Genomic DNA, 22268 nt, shown 5'->3' on the forward strand with positions numbered 1-22268 from the left:
ATGGAAACCTGGCAGCAGAACATTGAAATGTAGAGAGCAGGAAGAAAATCCAAGTACAATCGAAATAACAACAGAATTAGATGAATAATGAATTTTGTAAAAGACAAAGCAAATAATGTATTTCATGTATTCTTTTCATATTTTACTAAGCCATTGTGTGATTTAGCAGTAAACAATAATATGGTTTACCGTGTCTGAGTTCTCGTTCACTACAATATGTCTAACTCCATTAAACAAACTGAATATAATTTATATAAAGTTAAGTATACTGAATAATTATTTGACTGTAAAAAAATGTTGTATTTCGTTGAATTTCGTATAGAAATAGGACAAATGTAATTCATTTTATTATTATCTTTGTTTCTATCCATAAAATTTATGAATAACTACTGTTTAAGATGAAATGGGATATAATCGTTACAGAGTTTCCTTTTCAGAAAATTACTTTTATTGGTCATGTATTTTTCGAAACTATAAGTTATCATTCAATAATAGTAATCTGTTAAGTGTTTATGATTGATCTACCATAATTCCTAGTTACAAATGACTTGTATACTCTAATAATTTGAAATTGAATTCACTTGTACCACCTCATAGATTTGACGACTAAATGATACAACACATTAGTAATATTCTAAATGTGTTAGAAAACAGGAAGAAGTCAAGAGTTCAGGAAAAAGATTGATATTTAAGAAAATAATTTTAAATTAGAATAGTTTGATATGAAAAATAACAAAAAATTATTTAGATGGGGATTTGTTCTCTGAGCACAAAACTACAAATCTCCACCATCTCAACAAAAAAATGACTTTGGGACATATAGAAAAGTCGGTAAAGTACAAGTACCTATAATCAATTTCAATAGTAACCGATGTTAATATAGTGATATAAATTAATAGAAGACAGTCATATTTCTGCTCACAGAATTTCAAACTAACATTTACCAACAAAAAAGCTAGATAATCTGAAATCACCCTAGCAATACTATCAAACATATAGTGTGAATAGAAAATAGAATTATCATCTATATCGTGATGAATGCTGAACATCAATAAATCATCTTTTAAAATAAAATATCATTCAAAGTTTAAAATAACATTATTCATCAGTTTGCTTTCAGTTGTTACTCTGAAGTAGTAATTTACTGTATATCGTTTTTAAAAATGGTAAAATTTAAAATAGTGTTACACACAATTGGTTGTAATTTACTTATTTAAACACATAAATATTGGTACAAAGGGGCACCAGATATATATGCGCCACACAAATCTCATGTGGTTTGTGTGAAGGCTGTGATACTGCTCGGGGGCCACACGTGGAACCTTTGACCTAAAGGTCTGATCCACAAGGCAGTGAAGCATCGTAAGGAGATGCGGTCCCATGGTAACCGGTGACTAACGATTGGTTTATACGCCATTTGTTCCCTCAGGATACTGGAGCCCATGTGCACCATTTGTTTGGAATCAAGGTTTTCCAGCTCCCCTAGGTGGACCCTCCATGTCCACCAACCCGGTTAGTGAGCCGGACATTCGCTTTTCGTCCTCTCCATTTCGAAAACAACAAGAAAAAATTCACATTTCAATTTTAATTTGAGATGATTCGTTAAGACGTATGTGATATTATTGAAAATACTTCAGACTATTGTCATTCCTATTTCCCAACATATTGTCTCCCTGTTATAAGATCTGTATCATGCAATATACTTAGTTCTTACTCAAAGCTGTTTTAACGACTATATCATTCACTCTAATATTAAATTTTGATTGGCTATCAGGGCCCTATCCAAATTCCAAGGCAAATTAACTTATCAAATGTATTTTTCTCAAACTGCTTAACTACTCGAAATTGTCTTTAAGGAATAGTTTGTCCTTGCGCAGTCGGAAACTGTATTCACATTTTAATACGCTATCTGTTTGAATGAACTAATTTCGTAAATGTAGTTGGTGCTCATGCCTTGACTACTAACCGAATAAAAATATCTTCCAATCACTTTACTGAATTATTCGTTTGTAATAATAATACTGCATTTATTGGAACGACACTACTGTGTTGATATAGTTATTTATTACACACTAGATTGAATATGTCTATAATTTACAGTAAAACTGGGATAATAAGGCTGAACTCATTTTGATTTTTCCGAAATTATCACTACGAATTGTTCATATTATTTTACTGTATCGACATCTTCATTGAACAAGATCGTATTGATTTAAAGACACCTGTTTTAATGATCACTGAGATTGTAAGGTGAGCAAATTAACCTTCATTATTATCTGTAATACCGTTGAATAGAAATACAACTGCTGAACTTAGCTGTAAGACACAACCAATCAAAGTCAGTTCAAAGAACAATATTTCGTAAATCATGATATATATATATATAACGTTTATACAGCACATATTTATTTGTTAATTTGTCTATATTAATTACTGCACCTTTAGTCAACCACCATCATCTTTATCAACTGAAGAGTTCCAGCTACACGAAGAATTAGATTGTAAAGTTAGTTATTTGTATGAATATTTTATGTTTTTGCTTTCATTAAAACAAGTTTTTTACTTTAGGAGTTTTTGTTGTGTTCTTATGCCCCGTTAATTATCACGTGATATGGTCGCTAATTGGAACACCCACCTATTTGACCTTGGCACTTTGCCAAACCAATGACACGTTAACCAAAAAGAACAGTCTGGAGTCAACTCTGAGATTCTGATTGGTCACCCAGTATAGTAGCTTCTCGTGTCGCCCTACTCATCGAGTCCAGAACACAATCTCAGCTTCCTTTGTATCAGTCATGCGCTGTTTGTATACAAACAAATCAAACCACATCATACCATAAAATAGAAAAAAAAACAATTATACAAGATCAAGCCAAAAGTGTCTGTGAGTTTGGGAGACTGTATCTGATAAATTGGGAATAACTTAAGAATAGTAAATTTTGTCATATTGGTCAATAAGTCAAATAAAAGCTTATGATAAAAGAAATATAAATACATTTAATCTAGTTACTTAAGAATTATACAATAAGAATAAATATATAGCAGTTTATGAATAGTTCCCCATAATTTAATCTTCGTTGGGATATAACACCTCCCTCTTTTTTTTAAGATCTGAAGCTTAGATCCTGGTGAAAAAATATATAATTAACTTTGAATTTCCGATATTATTCTCCACCACGAAATAATGTCGGATCCGCATATCCTCAAGTTACTAGTGACTTCATTTAAAACATACTTCTCACATTGACTAAAGAATCCAAGAAAAATGACTACATGGTGAGAATAAGCAACATTTGGTGTCAGGTCACCAGGAGTTAGTTCTTCTGAAATATTTTTCCCAAATTTATTAAGAATCTCGTTGGAGAATAATGGGTCATTAGAAAAATCGGCGTCTATCAAAACTACATCGAATTTCGACATACTCTTATAAGAATTCTTGTCAAAAATATGTGAATCATTAGGACAACCTTTTCCTGGTAAAACAATTTGAAAAATCTGATAAGAAATTGATTCAACAGTTGCTTTATCTCGCAATGATTTTGAGTTTTATTGGATACACTTGTATTCATTGTGTCGCTCCAAATATTTTCTGAATATCAGTACCTCCAGCTATTTGGACAAATATTGCGTGAATCATAAGTTTGTTTTGGCTGGAGTTTAGTTTCTAAATCATACAGGGCCAATAAAGTTTCATTTAAAAAATCTGTATTTTTGGTCATCCGGTACTGCCGTAATGTCATGTGCATGTAACAAGATATCGTTTTTTTGTGAGCTAGACAATTTGCTAATTCTGCACTTTGCTTCGGGCATATTTGGGTTTGAATCCAGCACGGAGCATATTTCTGAAACGGTCATTACTGGACCACTCGGAGGATCATGTATGACTGCCACTGTTTTGTTTGCATTACTGCTTGTCAGAGACTGATGTAGCTATTTACTGACACATTCATTCATTCAATTACCATTTTCCACTTGTGTACACACTTTGGAAATTAATTCATCAATTTCTGTCACATCTTCAAAACATGTATGATTCAACAGCCCCATGCATAGTTTCTCTATAAATTTCAAATGGTTCTTTTTCAACATTATTATTTTCAATATAATGTTAACAAAATCTTGTCAATCAATCGGTACACCAAACAGGTTGTTCCTATGAGACATTTGAACAGATAAAAAACAACAAACTGTGCTACGTAAAGTAAATTCATGATATTTCTCATCATTTACAAATAGTCTAAAATTACAATGGGCAATATAATTTTGAAAAGTTATTTTACATAATTGATTTAGTAGAATTGAAATGAATGTTCACTGTCGAACAGAAAATCATCACGTAGAAAGAATAGAACACAAGATAATATGATTAAAACATAGTTAGCGTCAATGCGTATTGTATGTTGAAAAAAAATATAATAGATTATAGGAGGTGATTTTATAGTTAATAATCATAGTGATGAAAACAGATATTATGTAATCGTAAAATTGTAGAATTTATTTAAGTATTGTGACATCTCAAGGGAAGCAAGCGGTATACCACATACTAGAATCTCTTATTTTCAAAGAATTTATTATGTTTGAAGACCAACATTATGTGAAAAACTGATTTATTATATATCTCTCGGAAAGGAAAGGCTTTTGACAATCTAAAGCTGTCACTATCTATTCTCTCAGTTTACTAACTAAAACTTACATGAATAGTTCGAAAAGCCAACATGTATTCCGGACTCTCATCTCAAACAAAAGCTGGGTAATTCAAATTCATTACATTACTTGTTTTAAATACGTACTTACTTACTTACGCCCGTTAACCCTCGTGAAGAAACATGGGCCGCCCACCAGCATTCTCCATCCAACCCTGTCCTGGGCAACCCTTTCGAGTTCTTTCCAGTTGTTATTCATCCTTTTCATATATACTTTTATTTACTGACGTAGTGTGTTCTTTAGCCTTCCTCTTTTCCACTTCCCTTCAGGCTTGCCTTGTGATGCAGTTTGGTGATTTCCGTAATGTATGTCCTATCCACATCCAGCTTCTTTCCCTAATTTCCTCTCCAGCTGGAACCTGGTTCGTCCTCTCTCATAAAAAGCTGTTGATGATGGTATCCGGCCAGTGAATGTTGAGTATTTTGCGTAGATAACTGTTTAGAAATACTGGTACCTTCTTGATGATGGTTGTAGTAGTTCTTCAAGTTTCAGCTCCGTACAGTAGGACTGTCTTGACGTTCGTATTGAAGATTCTCACTTTGATATTGGTTGAGGGTTGTTTTGAGTTCCATATGTTCTTCAATTGTAGGAGTGCGGCCTTAGCTTTGTCAATCATCGCCTTTACATCTGCATCACATCCTCCTTGTTTATCAATTATGCTTCCCAGACTCGTGAATGTTCCCACATCTTCCAGAGTTTCGCCATCGAGTGTGATTGGGTTGGCGTTCTCTGTGTTGGACTTGAGGATCTTACTTTTTCCTTTGTGTATATTGAGGCCTATTGATGCAGAAGCTACTGCTACATTAGTTGTCTTCGTCTGTATTCGCTCGTGTGTATGACATAGAAGGGCCAGGTCATCTGCGAAGTCCAAGTCGTCTAATTTATCCTGAGATGTTCATTGTATTCCGTGCATCCCCTCAGATGTCGAAGTCTTCGTAATCCAGTCAATCACCAGAAGGAAGAGGAATGGGGAGAGTAGACAGCCTTTTCTGACTCCGGTCCTTATTGGAAATGCATCTGTCAGCTGTCCTTTATGCCTCACTTTGCACTGCAGTCCATCGTATGAGTTCTGGCTAATGTTGACAATCTTCTCAGGAACTCTATAGTGTCGAATAAGTTTCCATAAAGTCCTCCTATCCACACTATAAAATGCTTTCTCATAGTCAAGGAGGTTGACATATAGCGACGAGTTCCATCCAATTAATTGTTCGATGATGATCCGTAGTGTCGCAATTTGGTCTGTGCACGACCGATCCTTATAGAATCCGGTCTGTTGATCTTGAAGTCGTGCATCTAGTGCGTCTTTCACGAGGTTCAGCAACACTCCGTTGAAAACGTTTCCTGGTATCGATTGTAGTGTGATGTCTCTGTAGTCCTCACATCTGCTCAGATCTCTTTTCCTTGGTATATTGACGAGGTATCTTTTATTTTCAGTCCGTTGGCACTTGTCCTTCCTCTCAAATCTTCTTGAATAGAACTTTAAGCACGCGTGCAGTTACTTCAATTTCTGACTTCAGTGCTTCAGGTGGTATGTTGTCAGGTGCTGTTGCTTTGCCACTATTCATTTGACTGATGACCATCTTGACTTCTTCGATCGTTGGTGGAGTGACATATGTTGGAAGTTTTGTATGCTCTGCTTCGATAGAGATCCTTTCCTTATGATGATGCTTGTTGAGGCCCAGAACCTCCTAACACATTGAAGTTAATGCTTCTTTGATCCCTTTCCAGTTATCCTCCATAGTAATTTCTTGTTCTTTCTGTAGATCTTGTAAAGCTTGGAAACTGTTGTTGAGAGTTATCTTGAATTGGTTGATTTTGTTAGTATCTCGAAAGAAGTCTGTACTGAACCTTTGTAATGCTGTTTTCCCAGTTGTCCAGTGTTTCTTTAGCTACAGTTTCATCTTGGATACAACCAAGTGGTGATCTGAAGCTATGTCAGCTCCTCTCCTGGTTCTCACATCTTCCATTGTCCTTCTTAATTTTTGTTGATACAAATAAGATCTATGTGGTTCTCTGCAGTGTGGCCCGGTGAGATCCATGTAGCTTTGTGTATGCGTTTGTTTGTAAATATTGTGCCGCCTATAACCAAATTGTTGAATGCACATAGATTTGCAAATCTCTCCCCATTTTCATTTCTCCCTCCCAGTTCATGTAGTCCCATTGTATCTTCATATCCTGTGTTGTCCATTCCGACTTTGGCTTTTAGATCTCCAATCAGGATTGTGAGGTTCTTCTTTGATCACTTAGCTATTATTGATTGCAGCCTCCCATAGAACTGATCTTTATCGTCGTCGTTGCTATCATTGGTGGGTGCATAACATTGGATAACATTCACTGTGATCCCCTCCTTCTTTGTTTTGAATGATGCTTTGATTATCCTGGATCTATGAGATTCCCATCCTAAAAGTGCTTTTCGTGCTTCTCTGGACAGCATTAGAGCAACTCCCTGAGTGCGCAGAGCATTTTCCTCTTCATGACCAGAGTACAGCGGTATCTCTCTCGTATCTAGCCGTTTCTATTCAGCTTCAGTACAATGAGTTTCGCTGATTCCGAGTACTGTCAAGATGTATCTCCTCATTTCCGTTGCTATTTGCCTGGTCTTCCATGTCTCTCACATTATCCGGACGTTCTATATACCTTTAAAAAATGTCACTCTAGTTGTTAGAAGTGGCATCAGCCTCGTGACTTTCGAAGAATCTCGGATTTCATCATAAGGCGTCATAATTCTTCCTCCAACTCCCAGGACAAAGTTTAAATGGTTTAATTCGTTTAATCTGGTTGGCGTTTTTCAGCAAGGTTTTTTTCTATGGGATGAGGTTGCCGACCTCATGCCCAACCCTCCTCCTTTACCCGGGCTTGGAACTGGCAGTAACTCTAGAAGAGCTACAGGTGCAGTTTGGTTTTGAATAGCCCTGAATAAATTGGTTATGTTTAGAGTATTCTTTTATAAACCACGTCTGTTTCATAAATATGTAACTAGCACTTTGACTAATCAGAACTTGTTTCGCATTGCTGATTATTTGTCATTTCGTCTCAGGCTTCACTTAGCGTATTCACATGGTAAACAAACTTAAATTTTCAAGTCAGATGAGAACAATAATTTTACAATGCGTGGTATATCATCATGTATGAAATTTATCTACTAGTATTTTATATTTTTAAGTAATATCTCTTCATTTTTTGCTATTCAATCTCTTCCCGTTATTTTTGGCTGTGAAAAATCAATAAACAAACCTAGTTCGTAGATTTGATCAGCGATTTATTCCTATCGAATCCTGCGCAATTGCCAGAATTTTTCATCAGTCGTCTAATCAATTTACTTAGCCTGGGTTCTGTACAGTCGGCTATTCCGATCAGTGTAACAACTGATGTAGATGTTAATACTAGTAATAACAACAATGAAGATTTTAATGCAAATGGATCATATCACCGTAATTCCGTCGATCATTCAAACAATCAGCCATCCTCTGTGAATCGCTATTCTAACGTATCTCACAATGGAACAAATTTTCCTAAAGGACTGGGTCTAGCTGTTCGTCAAATGAGTTTAGTTACCTCACTACCTCAAGAAGCACTTATGAACGAATCTTTGGGGTGGAACATCGATCTTGATCGTTTGAGACGGTTAACGTTTCGTGAAAATTTTGCCCGTTTGTGTTTTGGGAAATTATTGTTACATGCCTTTTCAACTCCTTTAGACGTGAGGTTATCCTCACCCATATCGACACCACTGTCGCTAGAAAACGGTCATGTTGAAAATACCAACGGCTATAAAATGAATCCGTCAAGTACAGGTTTTTCACTTATGGTTAGTAAAGCAGCTGTACGTAATATCCTTCAACGATGTCGTTCAATATTGATTAAATTTTATCAGTCGTCGCGATTGATCGGAAAATGTCCGCTACCTCGGTGAGTTTCGATTCTAATGTATTATTTATTCACTTCTTTTATTATTTTATATTACTCAACTGTACATTAAGGCTTATCTTCTGTTTGGCAGAAGCAATCACTATCAGACGTTTCGGACCTGACCTGTGTATACAGGAGGAAAGTGTGATTAGCCTTTCCCTGCCATGGTGATTGATGGTCCATCTAATAATCTTAATCATTTTCAATCCTGTCCTCAATTTTTTTATCTTCGTTTTTGTATCGTCTTCTGATATTTATCTTTTACATAGTCTTATTGATTTTCACATATTTGTTTATTTTCTCATGTTGAAGGATTACCCATTTACTTATTCATTAGTTTAGTGAGTATTCTCATTTTGACATGTGGTAAAAAAGAACGGATTGAGCGAAGAAATTTATATATATATATATATATATATATATATATATATAATTTACAACAGTGGAATAATACTCACCGAGTAGTTGCGTTACGTAATATTTATGTGATGACGTAATGATTATAAAATAACATTGAACAATAAGAAGAAAGAGGATTACTGCAATCGAAGTAATTATTCGAAAATCAAGCAGTTCCTACGTTGATTAATATATAAGATAGAAGGAACTAATAAAATATTTTGATGAAACGTCAGTATTTTGGTAGGGACGAATGTTGAGAACGAGTAAAATACAAAAGGTGGAAGAAATTCCAAAATAGTTTATCAAAGTTCTGCTACTAACTCACTTCTGTACCAATGGCCATGGTAGCGAGCGTGGTTGTGAAAACTTCTTTTGGATTCAAAGGTTTGGTTTGTGAACATTGATTTCAATGACTTCAGCAATGTGATAAAAACGAACTCGTAAACTATGTGGCAAATTTGGTGGAATATGGTGGATAACCTTGAAAGCTTTATTCACTTAAGCTTGATGACCTGTGTCCACCAAGTAAGAGAGAATAAAACTTTTAACCACTATTTTTGGTCCTTTGTTCTACCAAGACGGATGATGTTCTACTATGTGATCATGGACTTGCCAAATTGTACGCCTTATATGATCGGCTCCAAAGGAGCAGCAGAATTGGTAAGCACATATGGACGTGGCGAATCCAGGCGATCTGTCTTTATTAACAGTTCTTATTACGCGGTGGTTGTAGAAAACGGCAACTCCACCTGTAGCTCTTCTAGAGTTACTGCCAGTTCCAAGCCCGGGTAAAGGAGGAGGGTTGGGCATGAGGTCGGCAACCTCATCCCATAGAAAAAAAACCTTGCTGAAAAACGCCAACCAGATTAAACGAATTAAACCATTTAAACTTTGTCCTGGGAGTTGGAGGAAGAATTATGATGCTTCAGGCGAGTATTGGCAAAGCTAAGGCCGCACTCCTACGATTGAAGAACATATGGAACTCAAAACAACCCTCAACCAATATCAAAGTGAGAATCTTCAATACGAACGTCAAGACAGTCCTACTGTACGGAGCTGAAACTGAAATACACATAGATCCTATTTACGTTTTTTATACACTTTGTGTGTCTATTCTTTTAACTATTATGATTTTCGTTACGTTTCTAACAATTATTTAAACTGTCTACTGTGATCATAGTTTTTTTTTCAGTTGGTTTCCTGTGATTTACGCAGTTCTATCTTGCGATTCATATGACTCATTCGTATTTTTAAGGTAGCTAACATATATATAACATCTTTCCGGCTTGTTGATTTTCACTACTAATTACTTATGAATGAGCAACGGTGATTCTATCCAGAGTCAACATTAAGTCCTTAAAACAAATACGATTCTGTAGTTTATCATACATTGGCGCACATTTCTAACTTAAGTTATTCAGTGATAATGGGACGATAAAAACCGCGAGTTAACTGTTGTTGAGGATCCCATCCATTATATTCTTACTCAGTGGTCTGAATTCAAGATGTTTGTCTCTCAGCGTCAAGATAAGTGAAACGATACTACATGAATTCATGGAGTCGTACTGGTTATTAGACCAATGGTGCACAATCTTTTCGCTGTTTTATTTGACTCTTCCTGAATCATCGTTACACGGATACTTAATTTTTCAAATGGTTTCTTTAAATAAGAACTTCACCATAACTTCACTCTTCAGAATTTTTTCCTAAAAAGTATGTTATGAATTGTTTTCATGTCTGAGCACTTTTTGTGTTTTTATCTAAAAGAAAAGACTTGTAACCGGATGTATTTTCTTCTCCAGCATATATTACATTGATATTTGTTGTGGGATTTTTATTTACTTATCAAAATATTTTTAAAGTCACGCCAGTTTATTGAGAGATAGTCAAACAGGAATAAAAATTCAAGTATGTATGTAACGTTTGAAACTCAGGTGCTTTAGTATTTATAACATTTTGTGAAAATAAGTGTGATCTTAAGTTATTCACATGAATGTATATTTGGTTTTTGAGTATCATTCGAAATTTTCCTACCAGGGCAGAGATATTTTCAGCAGTTAACCAGTAAGCTGATATGTAAGATTTTGCTTATTTTTGTAAATAGTTTCTCATATATCGTAATACTCATTCTATTTATCACATATGCTACCGTATTTCTTTCTGTGGACTGACATCAGAGAAAAACCATTAAAAGCAAACGAATATCAAATAACTGGCATTATAAATAATTTAGTGCTCATTAGTAGTCTCACTTTTTAAACTAAGTATCGCTAAGTTCTATTAAGAGCCTTCAATTACCGAATAGGTTAAGTTGGGAATATGAGCTAGTATTAATGTAAGACAGTGATTCTATATGGTGTTAAAAATAAATTATGATGTCATTGCTAGATCCCATATCTTGGTAGTGGCACATACTCCTGTGAAATCTGTCACAAAAATATGTGAAATGGTCAGTTATTGTTGTTGAACTTCGGCGATTGTTCACACAATAAGATGTTGAAGAAGAAATATAATCGAATATTTGAATCAGTTTGTTCTACTTTCTCTTAGCAGGATTCCATTTTCTCAGAAAAGTTAAAATAATGGGTAATTTATTGCTTCTATAGCTAGAAAAAAAAATACCAGGAAACGTAAAACGGGTAACATACTTGGGAGAGATTTATAAAATCTTTATTGCCTCTTCACTTAAATAGTGAATTTGATATACAGATTTTTTTCTCATGCTCTCCAATCATATTATATAAGTACACACCAAAGTTATCTGGTTTTTTCTCTCTTACTTCTCTCTCCGTACACAGTGCTCGTTTGTTAGAAATTAGCTACGTATTCAAAGCGTTGACAGTTATGTTAACTTCACTTCAATCTGTTCCAATACAACATGACGGTAAGTATAAAATTTATGTTTTTGGGTTATTTCCAACTCTTTTCCACCTCATACACTAAAATCTTTGTTATATAAACTAGAAAACTTTGTAGACAAACCCGTTAAACTTTTGTGTATACGAAAATTTGGTTTAAAGCATTGTATTTACTACTGACAGACTTCAAGGCCAATACATATAGAAAAACATTTTAAAATGTGATACGTCAATAGGAAGGTTCATTAGGTATGTAGTTTTAAATTGATATCACTTTAGATATACCTTTAAGGCTGTTTCATTATCGTCTAATTGTGTTTACTTTCAGAGTAATCATTTCCGTAATCTTTATTTCTTAACTCTATTAGTTTTACAAACACCGTTATATAATCAGGACAGCTGCAAAATATTTAGTCATTTCTAAGTTAATACTTTAATAAATCAGTGAATTCTCTTATTCTTCGCACTACTGTAATGCGAAAATGCTCTGTGTACATATGGATAAATGGATTTTCCACAAAAGCTTAAGAAGCTCTTTCTGACTAATTTGTCCACAGAATATAATGCCACCATGTTAAGATTGATTTTAGGATTGAAAATTTAGAGATTGCGTCGATGTGCTTATTGTATACAATCACCGCCATAAATACAAATTCCCCTAAATCAAAACCTTAACTTCGATTTACAAAGTCTTGGAGTATTAGTTATACACAGTCAAATATTCTAATCGAGTACTTCGTTTTATCACTCTTCATTCCTCAGTTTCCACTCACATAATGACACATCACAAGAATTTTCGAATATAAGATTATGATTATCACTAAAAGCCACACATTTGTAAATAAAATGATACGAGGTGAATTAACAACCTCTGTATAAATGTATATAATCATCAGTACGATTGATAGAATGATCTGATACATTGCTGTTTATAAATATTAGGATATATGACTTTTGATATAATTAGGAGTCTTCAGTGATCCTAAACAACAAATTTGCAATGGCCATTTACAAAATATATTTTAATGTTACTTTGATTATTAGGTATTCTGCCGGGTTACTTAATATTTTCATTTGCATTACATAACTCAAAAAACTCATTACTTAAGTCACAAATTATACTTTAAAGCACATTCATTCTTTGTAATTAATGTTGTTTACATATGATCAGAAGCTTTGATTTCTTCGTTTTTCTTATCTGACGGAAAGTTACTAATAGCATTAGTTGTATGACTTAAAATAGCTATTCACAGAAGAGAATGTCAATTTTGCCGATATTACAAGCATTAGAAGTAATGAAATCTGTGAGATAGTATACATACATCCTAATAATTAGTTTAAATGAACAAGTTTACTTTACGCCTTAATTATTTAAACTGTTTCCATATTTATGCGATGATTTTTTTCTTTATGTTCCCATCCTCGTTCATATTATCCTGATAAATGATTCAACGCCTGTCTAATATACTCAAAATATACAGTGGATGATTCAATCTGGTCTAGTATAATTGAATTATATCCTCATATTGTTGATTGTATTCTGGTGACCGGTGGAAGTAGTCAAATAGCATTAGCTTTACATCATCTTTTACGACTTTATGGTGAATTCCTTGCTCCATCACATTTACGTCCAGGAGGCAGTAACAATATTAATAATGAAGATTACAGTGGTATTGTTCATGGCAATAATATTAACAGTATGAATATCGAGAATGATATTACCAATAATAATATCAGTCAGAATAAAACATCATTGAATGGAACATGATTGAATCATATGTTATTGGTTTTTGTGAAGAATAATTTTTTTACATTTGTGATATGTTTTATATGAATTTCTAAATTATATACTTTACTCATTTATTATATGATGGCTGTGGGGAACTTCATGTAATCTCCTTCTCTCTTTCTTCTTCTTCTTCTCTTCCTTCTCCTTAGTACAATAATTATCTACATTTTTTTAATTTGTGCTACTTTCTATTTACAGTTTATCATATTTAGTTTTATCTTTGTCATGTTTTTTTATTACCGTCCCACGCTATTCAACTATTTTGTTTCCGACATACAAAATATCTTTTGTCCATTTCCATAATGCTGCATACCTTCCATTTTCTAATAAGTCAATTAAATTCTTAATCGATTTGTTTTTTTCAACTTATATCATATAACTTTATTGTTTGTTTTGTTTTCATTTTAATAAGAGAAAGATGAAAGTGCTGATAACTTTGTTAAATTACTTTTGATTCTTTGTGTAAAACTAATGAAGTAAATAAAACTATGATTAACTGTTATAAAATTGATTTTATTAAAGATTTGATAAAAGGATTTTTCATGGTCAATGTACTTTATTTGAAATGAGAACATTTGTTTTATTTTATCGTTTCCTTGTCAACGGACTATTACTAGTTTAATAGTTTGAAATTATCATCTCGTTGTTGAAAGATATTTTGGCGGAAATTTGATTAGTCTTATTGGGTATATGTAAAACCTATGCAAATTGCTGCAATGTAGCCATTATGATACGAGTCTATATTGTGATTCATGGTAGGATCCAAGCCGCACGTCCTTGACTGATTGTCAATGTTGCTTAAGTTACTTATTTCTCCTGAGCTGGATTCAGAGGATTTATTCCGCCTTATCTTGAAAGAATTATAAATACACTGCAAACTCAGGTTACATTTTATCAAAATTGAATACGTATTTTGTTGATTTCACTTCAGTTTTTCATCTAAGGACAATTAACCAGTCGTCTAAAATAAACAACACTCGTTCCCTAGACCAGTGACTCGGCATCCAACGTTGGTAATGTCTAACTTTAATTAATCAACGACTTTGTGTAACCATCTTCCATCTCTTCAGTAGATAAGTTCCTCAAACGTGACACGAATTATCTCTACTCGTCACGGCTTCTCACTAGAACTCCTGAAATTTCGTCTCGAAAATTGTCACCTTCACAACCTCTTTTTTGTTCTAGATTTGCTTTTGACTACTTAAATACTTTTATGATTGACACTTTAATGAGGCGTAATAATAGTTTTTTCATTCTCAATGAGAATAGCCATTATACAAAACAGACTATTTCTCAACCATTACTTGATTCTACACATGGTTGATTTCCTGCTCTTTCGATGTAACAGATAAATTGGAGACAAAATTTTGTGACCTCTGATACATTAGTCCTAAACCGATACAACATAAAATTCATTCACTTTGAGTACCTATGATTATCGTAACTGCTAAACAAAAGAAGAAGTAGACCTACTCAAATTACTTTTTATTTAAATTTAAATGACATTTCTCCATCCTAAGATAATGAAAATAATATATGTGTTCATTGAATATCTCAAAGTGAAAGACTTACGTGAAGTTATCGTCCACTTAAAGTGCTTTTTACTTTTGTATATTTATTTACTGATTTATGTATCTGTAGATTTAGTTTGACACATTATTTTATGCTCAAAACATTTAAAATATACAGAAAAGAGTTCTCAGTCAACATTAGTTATGTTCTTACATTCTTAATTAAAATTATAAATAATTCTATTTTATATCCGGAAATATAAGATTAAATCTGTGAGTATAATCTAAAAAAGATTATTGAATCAGTGATCATAATTCTGACACGCCTACGCTAAATGATGAATTAGTTTTATCTTCGATTCTTTGAACATTCGGAGTGAGATAACTCTGCATTTTCTTTCAAGCCTCATGTGATCTAAATGACGAGACATATTAACGACTAAGCAAAATTAAACTTAGCTATTATGTAGCTACTGGATGGGAATTCTCTAACAGCAACCTTAAATGTAAAACAAAAATTATTAAGTTAAGACTAGCGAATCAATCGGTAAAAAATGTCTTTTGCAGTAGAAGGGATTAAAAACACATCGCTCGAGGAACTTTTTGTATGTGGATAGGAATACGAAATCATAGAAATAAGTAACAATATTAGGTTACATAAATATTTCGATTGTACTAAAATCGCTTTTTGAACATAATCCACAATATTTAGTTAAGTGATTAAAAGTAATCACATCTTTTAACTTAACAAGAAATTTTTGAGCGGACTTTATTATTACTATCATCAGCTTTATTCAATATTATATTTTTGATGCAATATAGAATTCTCAGCACAAAGTATTTCAAAAAGTTTCTGTTTCTTACTTATTGATCGATCCTGGCGATAAATATTGAGTGATCGCCAGTTAGAAGTCAGCAGTCCAGTCAATCGACATCTAAATAATGTACATTCTTCCCGCTGCATATTGCCAGCAACCACGATATCTCTAATTGGGCCTTTGTAACTTTTACAGCGAAAGGTTGTACACTATTCAGAAACGCACCTGAATAGGTTATGCGAATAATAGCATTATGATGTATTAAAACAAAGATAACTTGTTGAAATATCTAGATGGCAGAAACAGGTACCCCAGATGTTCAATCAGACCGCTTTTTGTTGTAGAAGTTACAAAGGCCTAATCAGAGCGTGTTTGCTGGCAATATGCAGCGGGAAGAATGTACATTATTTAGATGTCGATTGACTGGACTGCTGACTTCTAACTGGCGATCACTCAATATTTATCGCCAGGATCGATCAATAAGTAAGAAACAGAAACTTTTTGAAATACTTTGTGTTGAGAATTCTATATTATACCAAAAATATAATATTGAATAAAGCTGATGATAATGAAAATAAAGGTTGTACATTTTTCAGAAACTCACCTTAATATGTTATGCGATTAATAGACATTATGACAAATTAAAAGAACAAAAATAAATGACTTGTTGAAATATCTAAATGGTAGGAACAGATAGCCCAGATATTTAAGCTGGCCGCCTTCCTGTTGGATAATGTATTTTTAAATCTTTAGCTGATTTCTTTTTACAAAACTCTGTACAGATTATAAATAAACTTTATAAATCGAAATAATCAGTGTATCATGAAAAAATATTTATTGTAATATACAAAGCTAAAGGAAATCAAACAATGAATTATATAACTTGAAACACATATTTGCTGAAATGATAATTCACTTAAAAGCACGCAGCTTCACACTCTTCTACGCTAGCGAACTGGTTAGAATTCCCCTGGCAACCACCATAAATGAATTTGATACACCTCCATTGGTCTACACTAAAAGCGAACATTTCGATGGAAGCTCTGCATGGACCTGATTCAATTGGTTCCAAACATATTTTATTGATCGTTTCATTTGTCTTGGAAGATATCACTTTAATGCAATAATAAGGCGTAACAGAATAAATTATATAGTTATGAATAAGAAAAGACGTGTGATTTATGAAGAACATTCAATCATTAGAACCATTCTTTAGGATACTAATCATAGCATTCGGGACTATTTAAAAGCTCTTTCGTCACTAGTAAAGTGATAATAGGCTATAAATATCATACTACTCCCGAGAAATTTTCAACAAATTACTAAATTACACCAGTTAATGATGAATGTAACTTCTCAAATCAGATGTCTACAAACGTGAATTTTAAGAACCAATGAATCAGCCATCCAGACGAAACTATATTTCATTTGTCTTATAAATTATATGATTTTGTAGCCTTATATCTCAATATGTAGATAAATACCAGTAAATTAGTTTCTTCTTTACTATCAGAGTTATACGTGTGTGAATGTTGTATTCAAATGCCCTGGTACGGCCGAGAGTGGGGAGAGTCCGCTCTCCCGCTCGAAATGCTCTCTCATGGCTACGCGTATATAGCCTTTGCTAGGGAAGTCCTACTCACTGCCTTCTCGTGGCATCACTGTTTTTACGAAATTGAGAGGACGAAAACCGAATGTCTGGCGCTTTAACCGGGTTGGTGGACATGGAAAGTCCACCTAGAGGAGTTGGAAAACCCTGATTCCAAACCAATGGTGCACATAGGCTCCAGTATCCTGAGGGAACAAATGGCGTATGAACCAATCGTTGGTCACCGGCTATCATGGGACTGCATCTCCTTAAGATGCTCCACTGCCTTATGGATCAGACCTTTAGATCAAAGGCTCCGGGTGTGGCCCCCTAAGAGGACCACCTGCTTCAGTTTGGGCACGTAGGCAGTATCACAGCCCTCACACAAATTGAGATTTGTGCGGCGCATATTTATCTGGTGCTTCCTTGTACCAATATTTATGTGTTTAAATAAAATAAAAATGTTTTATTCAAAATAAAGCTCGATATGTTAGTGTTCGAAAATATCAGAATCTATAGTCGTAAGCTGAGTGTTTCAAACAGAAGACTTTTGAATGTTGTACATAAATAATCAATTAGTAGCATTGTATATTCAGTATGTCATTGAAATTCAGTCAGAGTTCACTTGAACTAAAATTCGCACTTCTAATCATCATTAACAATTGGTTAAATTTTACACTTAAAAGTCTCTATAATGTAAGGCTGTATATTGTATGGAAATTTAGTAGCGTTCATTAGAGTATATATTGCGTTCAACCATCTTTTATAGTAAACTCAGTCTGTAAAACATAACGTGTTAAACACCATCAATTCAATCTCTTTTACATCTCAAGTTATTCGGTATTAATTCCAAAATGTGGTGTTTACAAATTAGAATAAAAGTATTTCGTCTGTGATTCTTGTATATTGATTTTAATGTACTTAGAGTGAAATTAAGCGTAAACTGAATTTAAATTTTATACAATGTTCAAGAACAGTTTGTTTGAATAATAAGAACAACTCATCCGAAAATTCATAGTCATTCAAGTATGCAGACATTACAACATTTTGTAAAAATAAATATTTGACTAGTAAATATATCAGTATGGGGTTGTGGAGATTGTTAATTATTCGACTGAGATCATGAATCAATTTAGACTGAAGGTTCTGGTTTCAAATCCCGCATGCGAGATCGTGCATGCGCACTGGTAAGGAGTCCCGTACTAAGACGAAACGGTCGTCCAATGCTTCCAGATATTCAATGGTGGTCTGACATTAATGATTCGTGATCTCAATTAAATATTAAATATATATATTAGTCATTTTTAAAATTGATCTGATATAAAATATTTAAAGCGAACATAAATTCAACCCTTATTATCAAATGTACAAAGAAATACACGAATTAGTTTGATGTTGTCAGCTTGAAAAAAATAGCGAATCTGAAAGTGGACTTTTATTTTTTCGTTAATCCAACTTCAAAAGGTATTGTGTCCGAATCGACCTGCTGCATCGAACATTTTACCAGCGATTTTAGAATAATTTGTAAAAACCTATCATACATGTCAACTTCGTAAAAAAATAATGGTCTAATTACCTATCAACAATGAATAGCCAGTCAAGTCTGTGAAATACTTCGAAAATATGAATAAACGTTAACAATGACTGCATCGTTGTACATGTTTTCTACACTCTGTAACTGAAAGATAGGATGTTTTGTCAGAAAGAAACACATTGAAAATGTGTATATCACTTAAAGAACAATATGAACTTAAGTACTATCATAAAACTACTATGAGTATAACAAATAAATAAATTTACAAATCTTTGTAATGTTAAGACTGTTAAAATTAAGATTTCAATCAACCTTCGATTTTTATCAAGCTTCAGTTCAGCTACTACTGTTTTAACTGAATAATGAAGGTTATTTTTCTTTAGAATTCTTATTTAATTCAAAGTAAAAATCTACATCTAAGTAAAAACTCTTATATGTAAACACATTTCGAATCAGTGAAAACCAAAACACGATTAATGATATTTAGATTTTTAATCAAAACTTTTTTATCCGTCAACTACTACCACATTCAAATATGACTACTTATGAAATATTCAAATTTCTAAACGCTTTTATGCAACAATATGACTTATGAATTCACTTAGTGTTGTTTGTTTGAATCTTCCCAATGATGTTTAGGACTGTAACTGGTCAGTCTCTAATTGGCACATGTGCATACTGTGCGTATTGCCTCGATATACCCTTAACTCACAAGCATTGTAAGCAAAGACGGATAGTGGCTAGCAGTGGAATCTAGGATGCGCATTTCATTCTATTTAGGACTCGTCAGCTGGACGTACCTGCATCTCAGAGTTAATGTTCACTCTGGGACTCGAACTCAATACCTTTTGCTTTAAATGCCATCGCGTTATCCACTCAGCTACTGAGTCTGATAGCCTTATGACTCATGAGTAAAAATGTATTAGAAAATGGTTAAACTCAAATTTATGATCAATATAGAAAAATATGTGTAGATCGTATGCTTAGAACTTTATACACTCGACTCTCAACTGGTAAGTCTGAACCTCATTCCATTTAAAATTCATTCCCACAGGCCTTTCGTGGTAACTGAATCTAAACATTTTTATTTAGTCGTACTAGGACTATTTCTTGATATATTTTATAACTTCATTAAAGCTTAGAACGATTGATCACTTATCTAATATTAATAACCTCGAAATTATAGATTAAGTTTCAAAGAGTTATAATGTCTACAATGCTGCCGTAGTTGAATATTTCAAAATGTAATTAGATAGTCTGCAGAAGAACTTTGATATAGTTCTCGTACCTATATTTCTGTCAGATGTATTTCATTAAAGTGATCAGGCAACCCATGAGTTTAAGATATTATTAAACATAACACAGATCAGATATCAATATTAATTCAATTATAATTTATTTCCATGTCTTTTTTAAAACACTAGAAACTAGTTTTCTTTATTAAAACAAAATTTATCCTAATTATAGTCTGATTTGATCTTCTTTCGTCAGTATTGTTGTTATATTAATTATTATATCTGTAATGTAATGTTGTAATGTTTTAATGAACCATTATCTCTTTTGTCTAGGTCATTTACTGAATCCATATTTTAAAAAATAACACATTTTTTTTGCTCAGAAATGAATAAAAGCAATTTCAAAAGATGAGCTTTTTGATTAAATTAAACATTCATTTCATATTATCAAGCATTATGTCCCAATCTCTGGTAATACCAGAAAATAAGTGGAATGTAAATTTAGTTCATTTTACTATTATATAGTTTTTTAATTATTTCTTCTGTTCATTTACCTAGAAAGACCATTACATTCAAAGTTAACCAAATAAAAATAAACATGAGACAACTATGTTGACTATCCCCTAGTTGTATCTGGAATGCTTATTATGTTTGTCCTGAAATCGTTAGCTATTAATATTCAGTAAGCATAACATGATCAGTACTTATGTAGAAATTCTGCAATATTATTTATTTTAGAAGTTACTTATGGCTAAAATCTAGTGACCAGTGGAGTTTAACCAGATCTGTTGTGAGATAATAACTCACTGAAAACATTGGTGGATGTGTCGCTTAATTTCGTGGATCAGTTGAAGCTAGACGTTAACACCATTGGGTGCCGGCCCAGTGGTCTAGAGGTTGAGCGTTCACGCGCGAAACTGATAGCTCCTGGGTTCGAATCTCGCGAGGCGGGATCGTGGATGCGCACTGCTGAGGAGTCCCATAATAGGACGAAACGGCCTCTAGTGCTTTCAGGTTTTCCATGGTGGTCTAGCTCTAATTGATTCATGATCTCAACTAATAAAATCCAAACGCTGAAATTTTAGCATGTCAGATCAATTCGTCATATAACTACGAAAAGAACATCAATGGAATGAATTATTAAGCAACTGAAAAATTCTTTATATCTCATGGAAATTTTTTAACTTGCCTTGACTACCGCTGGGTACTTTGACAATATCTACATTAGATAACCTGGACGCATAAAATACAACTCCAAACCAAAGAGATAATGATGCAATGACAATCATGATAATTAGAATTAACAAAATAACAATCCATGATTGGTTAGATATAAAAAATCTTCTAATTTCTTCGTCGCTCTTTAAAGGTCGATTTGTTTTACGCTGTGTTTGGTTTTTATTAGACATATCTTTTTGTGTACATTCTGATGGGTTCAATACATCAGTAATTTCATCAGAACAGTTTAATAAATTTAATTGAGCTTGATTATTCTCATCATTTGTGTGACTGTTATTATTGTTGTTGTTATCATTTCCAACGACTTCATAAATTAATTTCCGTTGCATTTTCATATAATCGCATAGATTTCTTTTTTTTCTTTTTAATATATATCAACATTTCATTGACTTTGTTTTAATTCACAGTAACTGTCAGTCAACTAATCCGATCAATTTACATCTTGATCACCATTGAGTTCATTCTCAGTTTAGGGACACTATCTATATTTAAGCACTATTAACACGATTGCAAATATATGTGAATAGTATCTACAAATGTATATCATTTTAAAGAATTACTATTTTACATTAAATTTAATTTGAAAAGTTCAAGTATATTTTCGAAATGTCTATTGCAATTTATATAAACCATATTTGATTACAGTAAAGATTACGGATATATGTTATGATCAATAAATAA

The 22268-nt window shown here is 33.2% G+C and overlaps 3 protein-coding genes across 3 annotated transcripts in view; 2 read left to right on the forward strand and 1 right to left on the reverse strand.

Annotated features, from left to right (window-relative positions):
• The window catches only part of Smp_212080 (hypothetical protein), a gene marked incomplete at both ends in the record, with an annotated part of 72373 nt that extends 58732 nt beyond the window's left edge, over positions 1–13641 (forward strand). The window contains 4 exons of the mRNA XM_018795841.1: positions 2728–2759; positions 7943–8613; positions 11814–11899; positions 13355–13641. Of these exons, the coding sequence (XP_018650113.1) occupies positions 2728–2759; positions 7943–8613; positions 11814–11899; positions 13355–13641 (1076 nt within the window). The remainder of the gene's footprint in view (positions 1–2727; positions 2760–7942; positions 8614–11813; positions 11900–13354) is intronic.
• Positions 13642–16895: 3254 nt separating this feature from the next.
• On the forward strand, positions 16896–17048 carry Smp_012230 (putative kunitz-type protease inhibitor; the record flags this gene model as incomplete). Its single annotated transcript, XM_018795844.1, has 1 exon — positions 16896–17048. The coding sequence occupies one exon, from the start codon at positions 16896–16898 to the stop codon at positions 17046–17048; it is 153 nt and encodes a 50-aa protein (XP_018650115.1).
• Positions 17049–21508: 4460 nt separating this feature from the next.
• Smp_178090 (hypothetical protein) lies at positions 21509–21916 on the reverse strand (the record flags this gene model as incomplete). Its single annotated transcript, XM_018795845.1, has 1 exon — positions 21509–21916. The coding sequence occupies one exon, from the start codon at positions 21914–21916 to the stop codon at positions 21509–21511; it is 408 nt and encodes a 135-aa protein (XP_018650116.1).
• Between the last annotated feature and the right edge of the window lie 352 nt (positions 21917–22268).

This window comes from Schistosoma mansoni, chromosome 2 (assembly GCF_000237925.1).
Source record: "Schistosoma mansoni strain Puerto Rico chromosome 2, complete genome".
Classification (NCBI taxonomy): domain Eukaryota; kingdom Metazoa; phylum Platyhelminthes; class Trematoda; order Strigeidida; family Schistosomatidae; genus Schistosoma; species Schistosoma mansoni.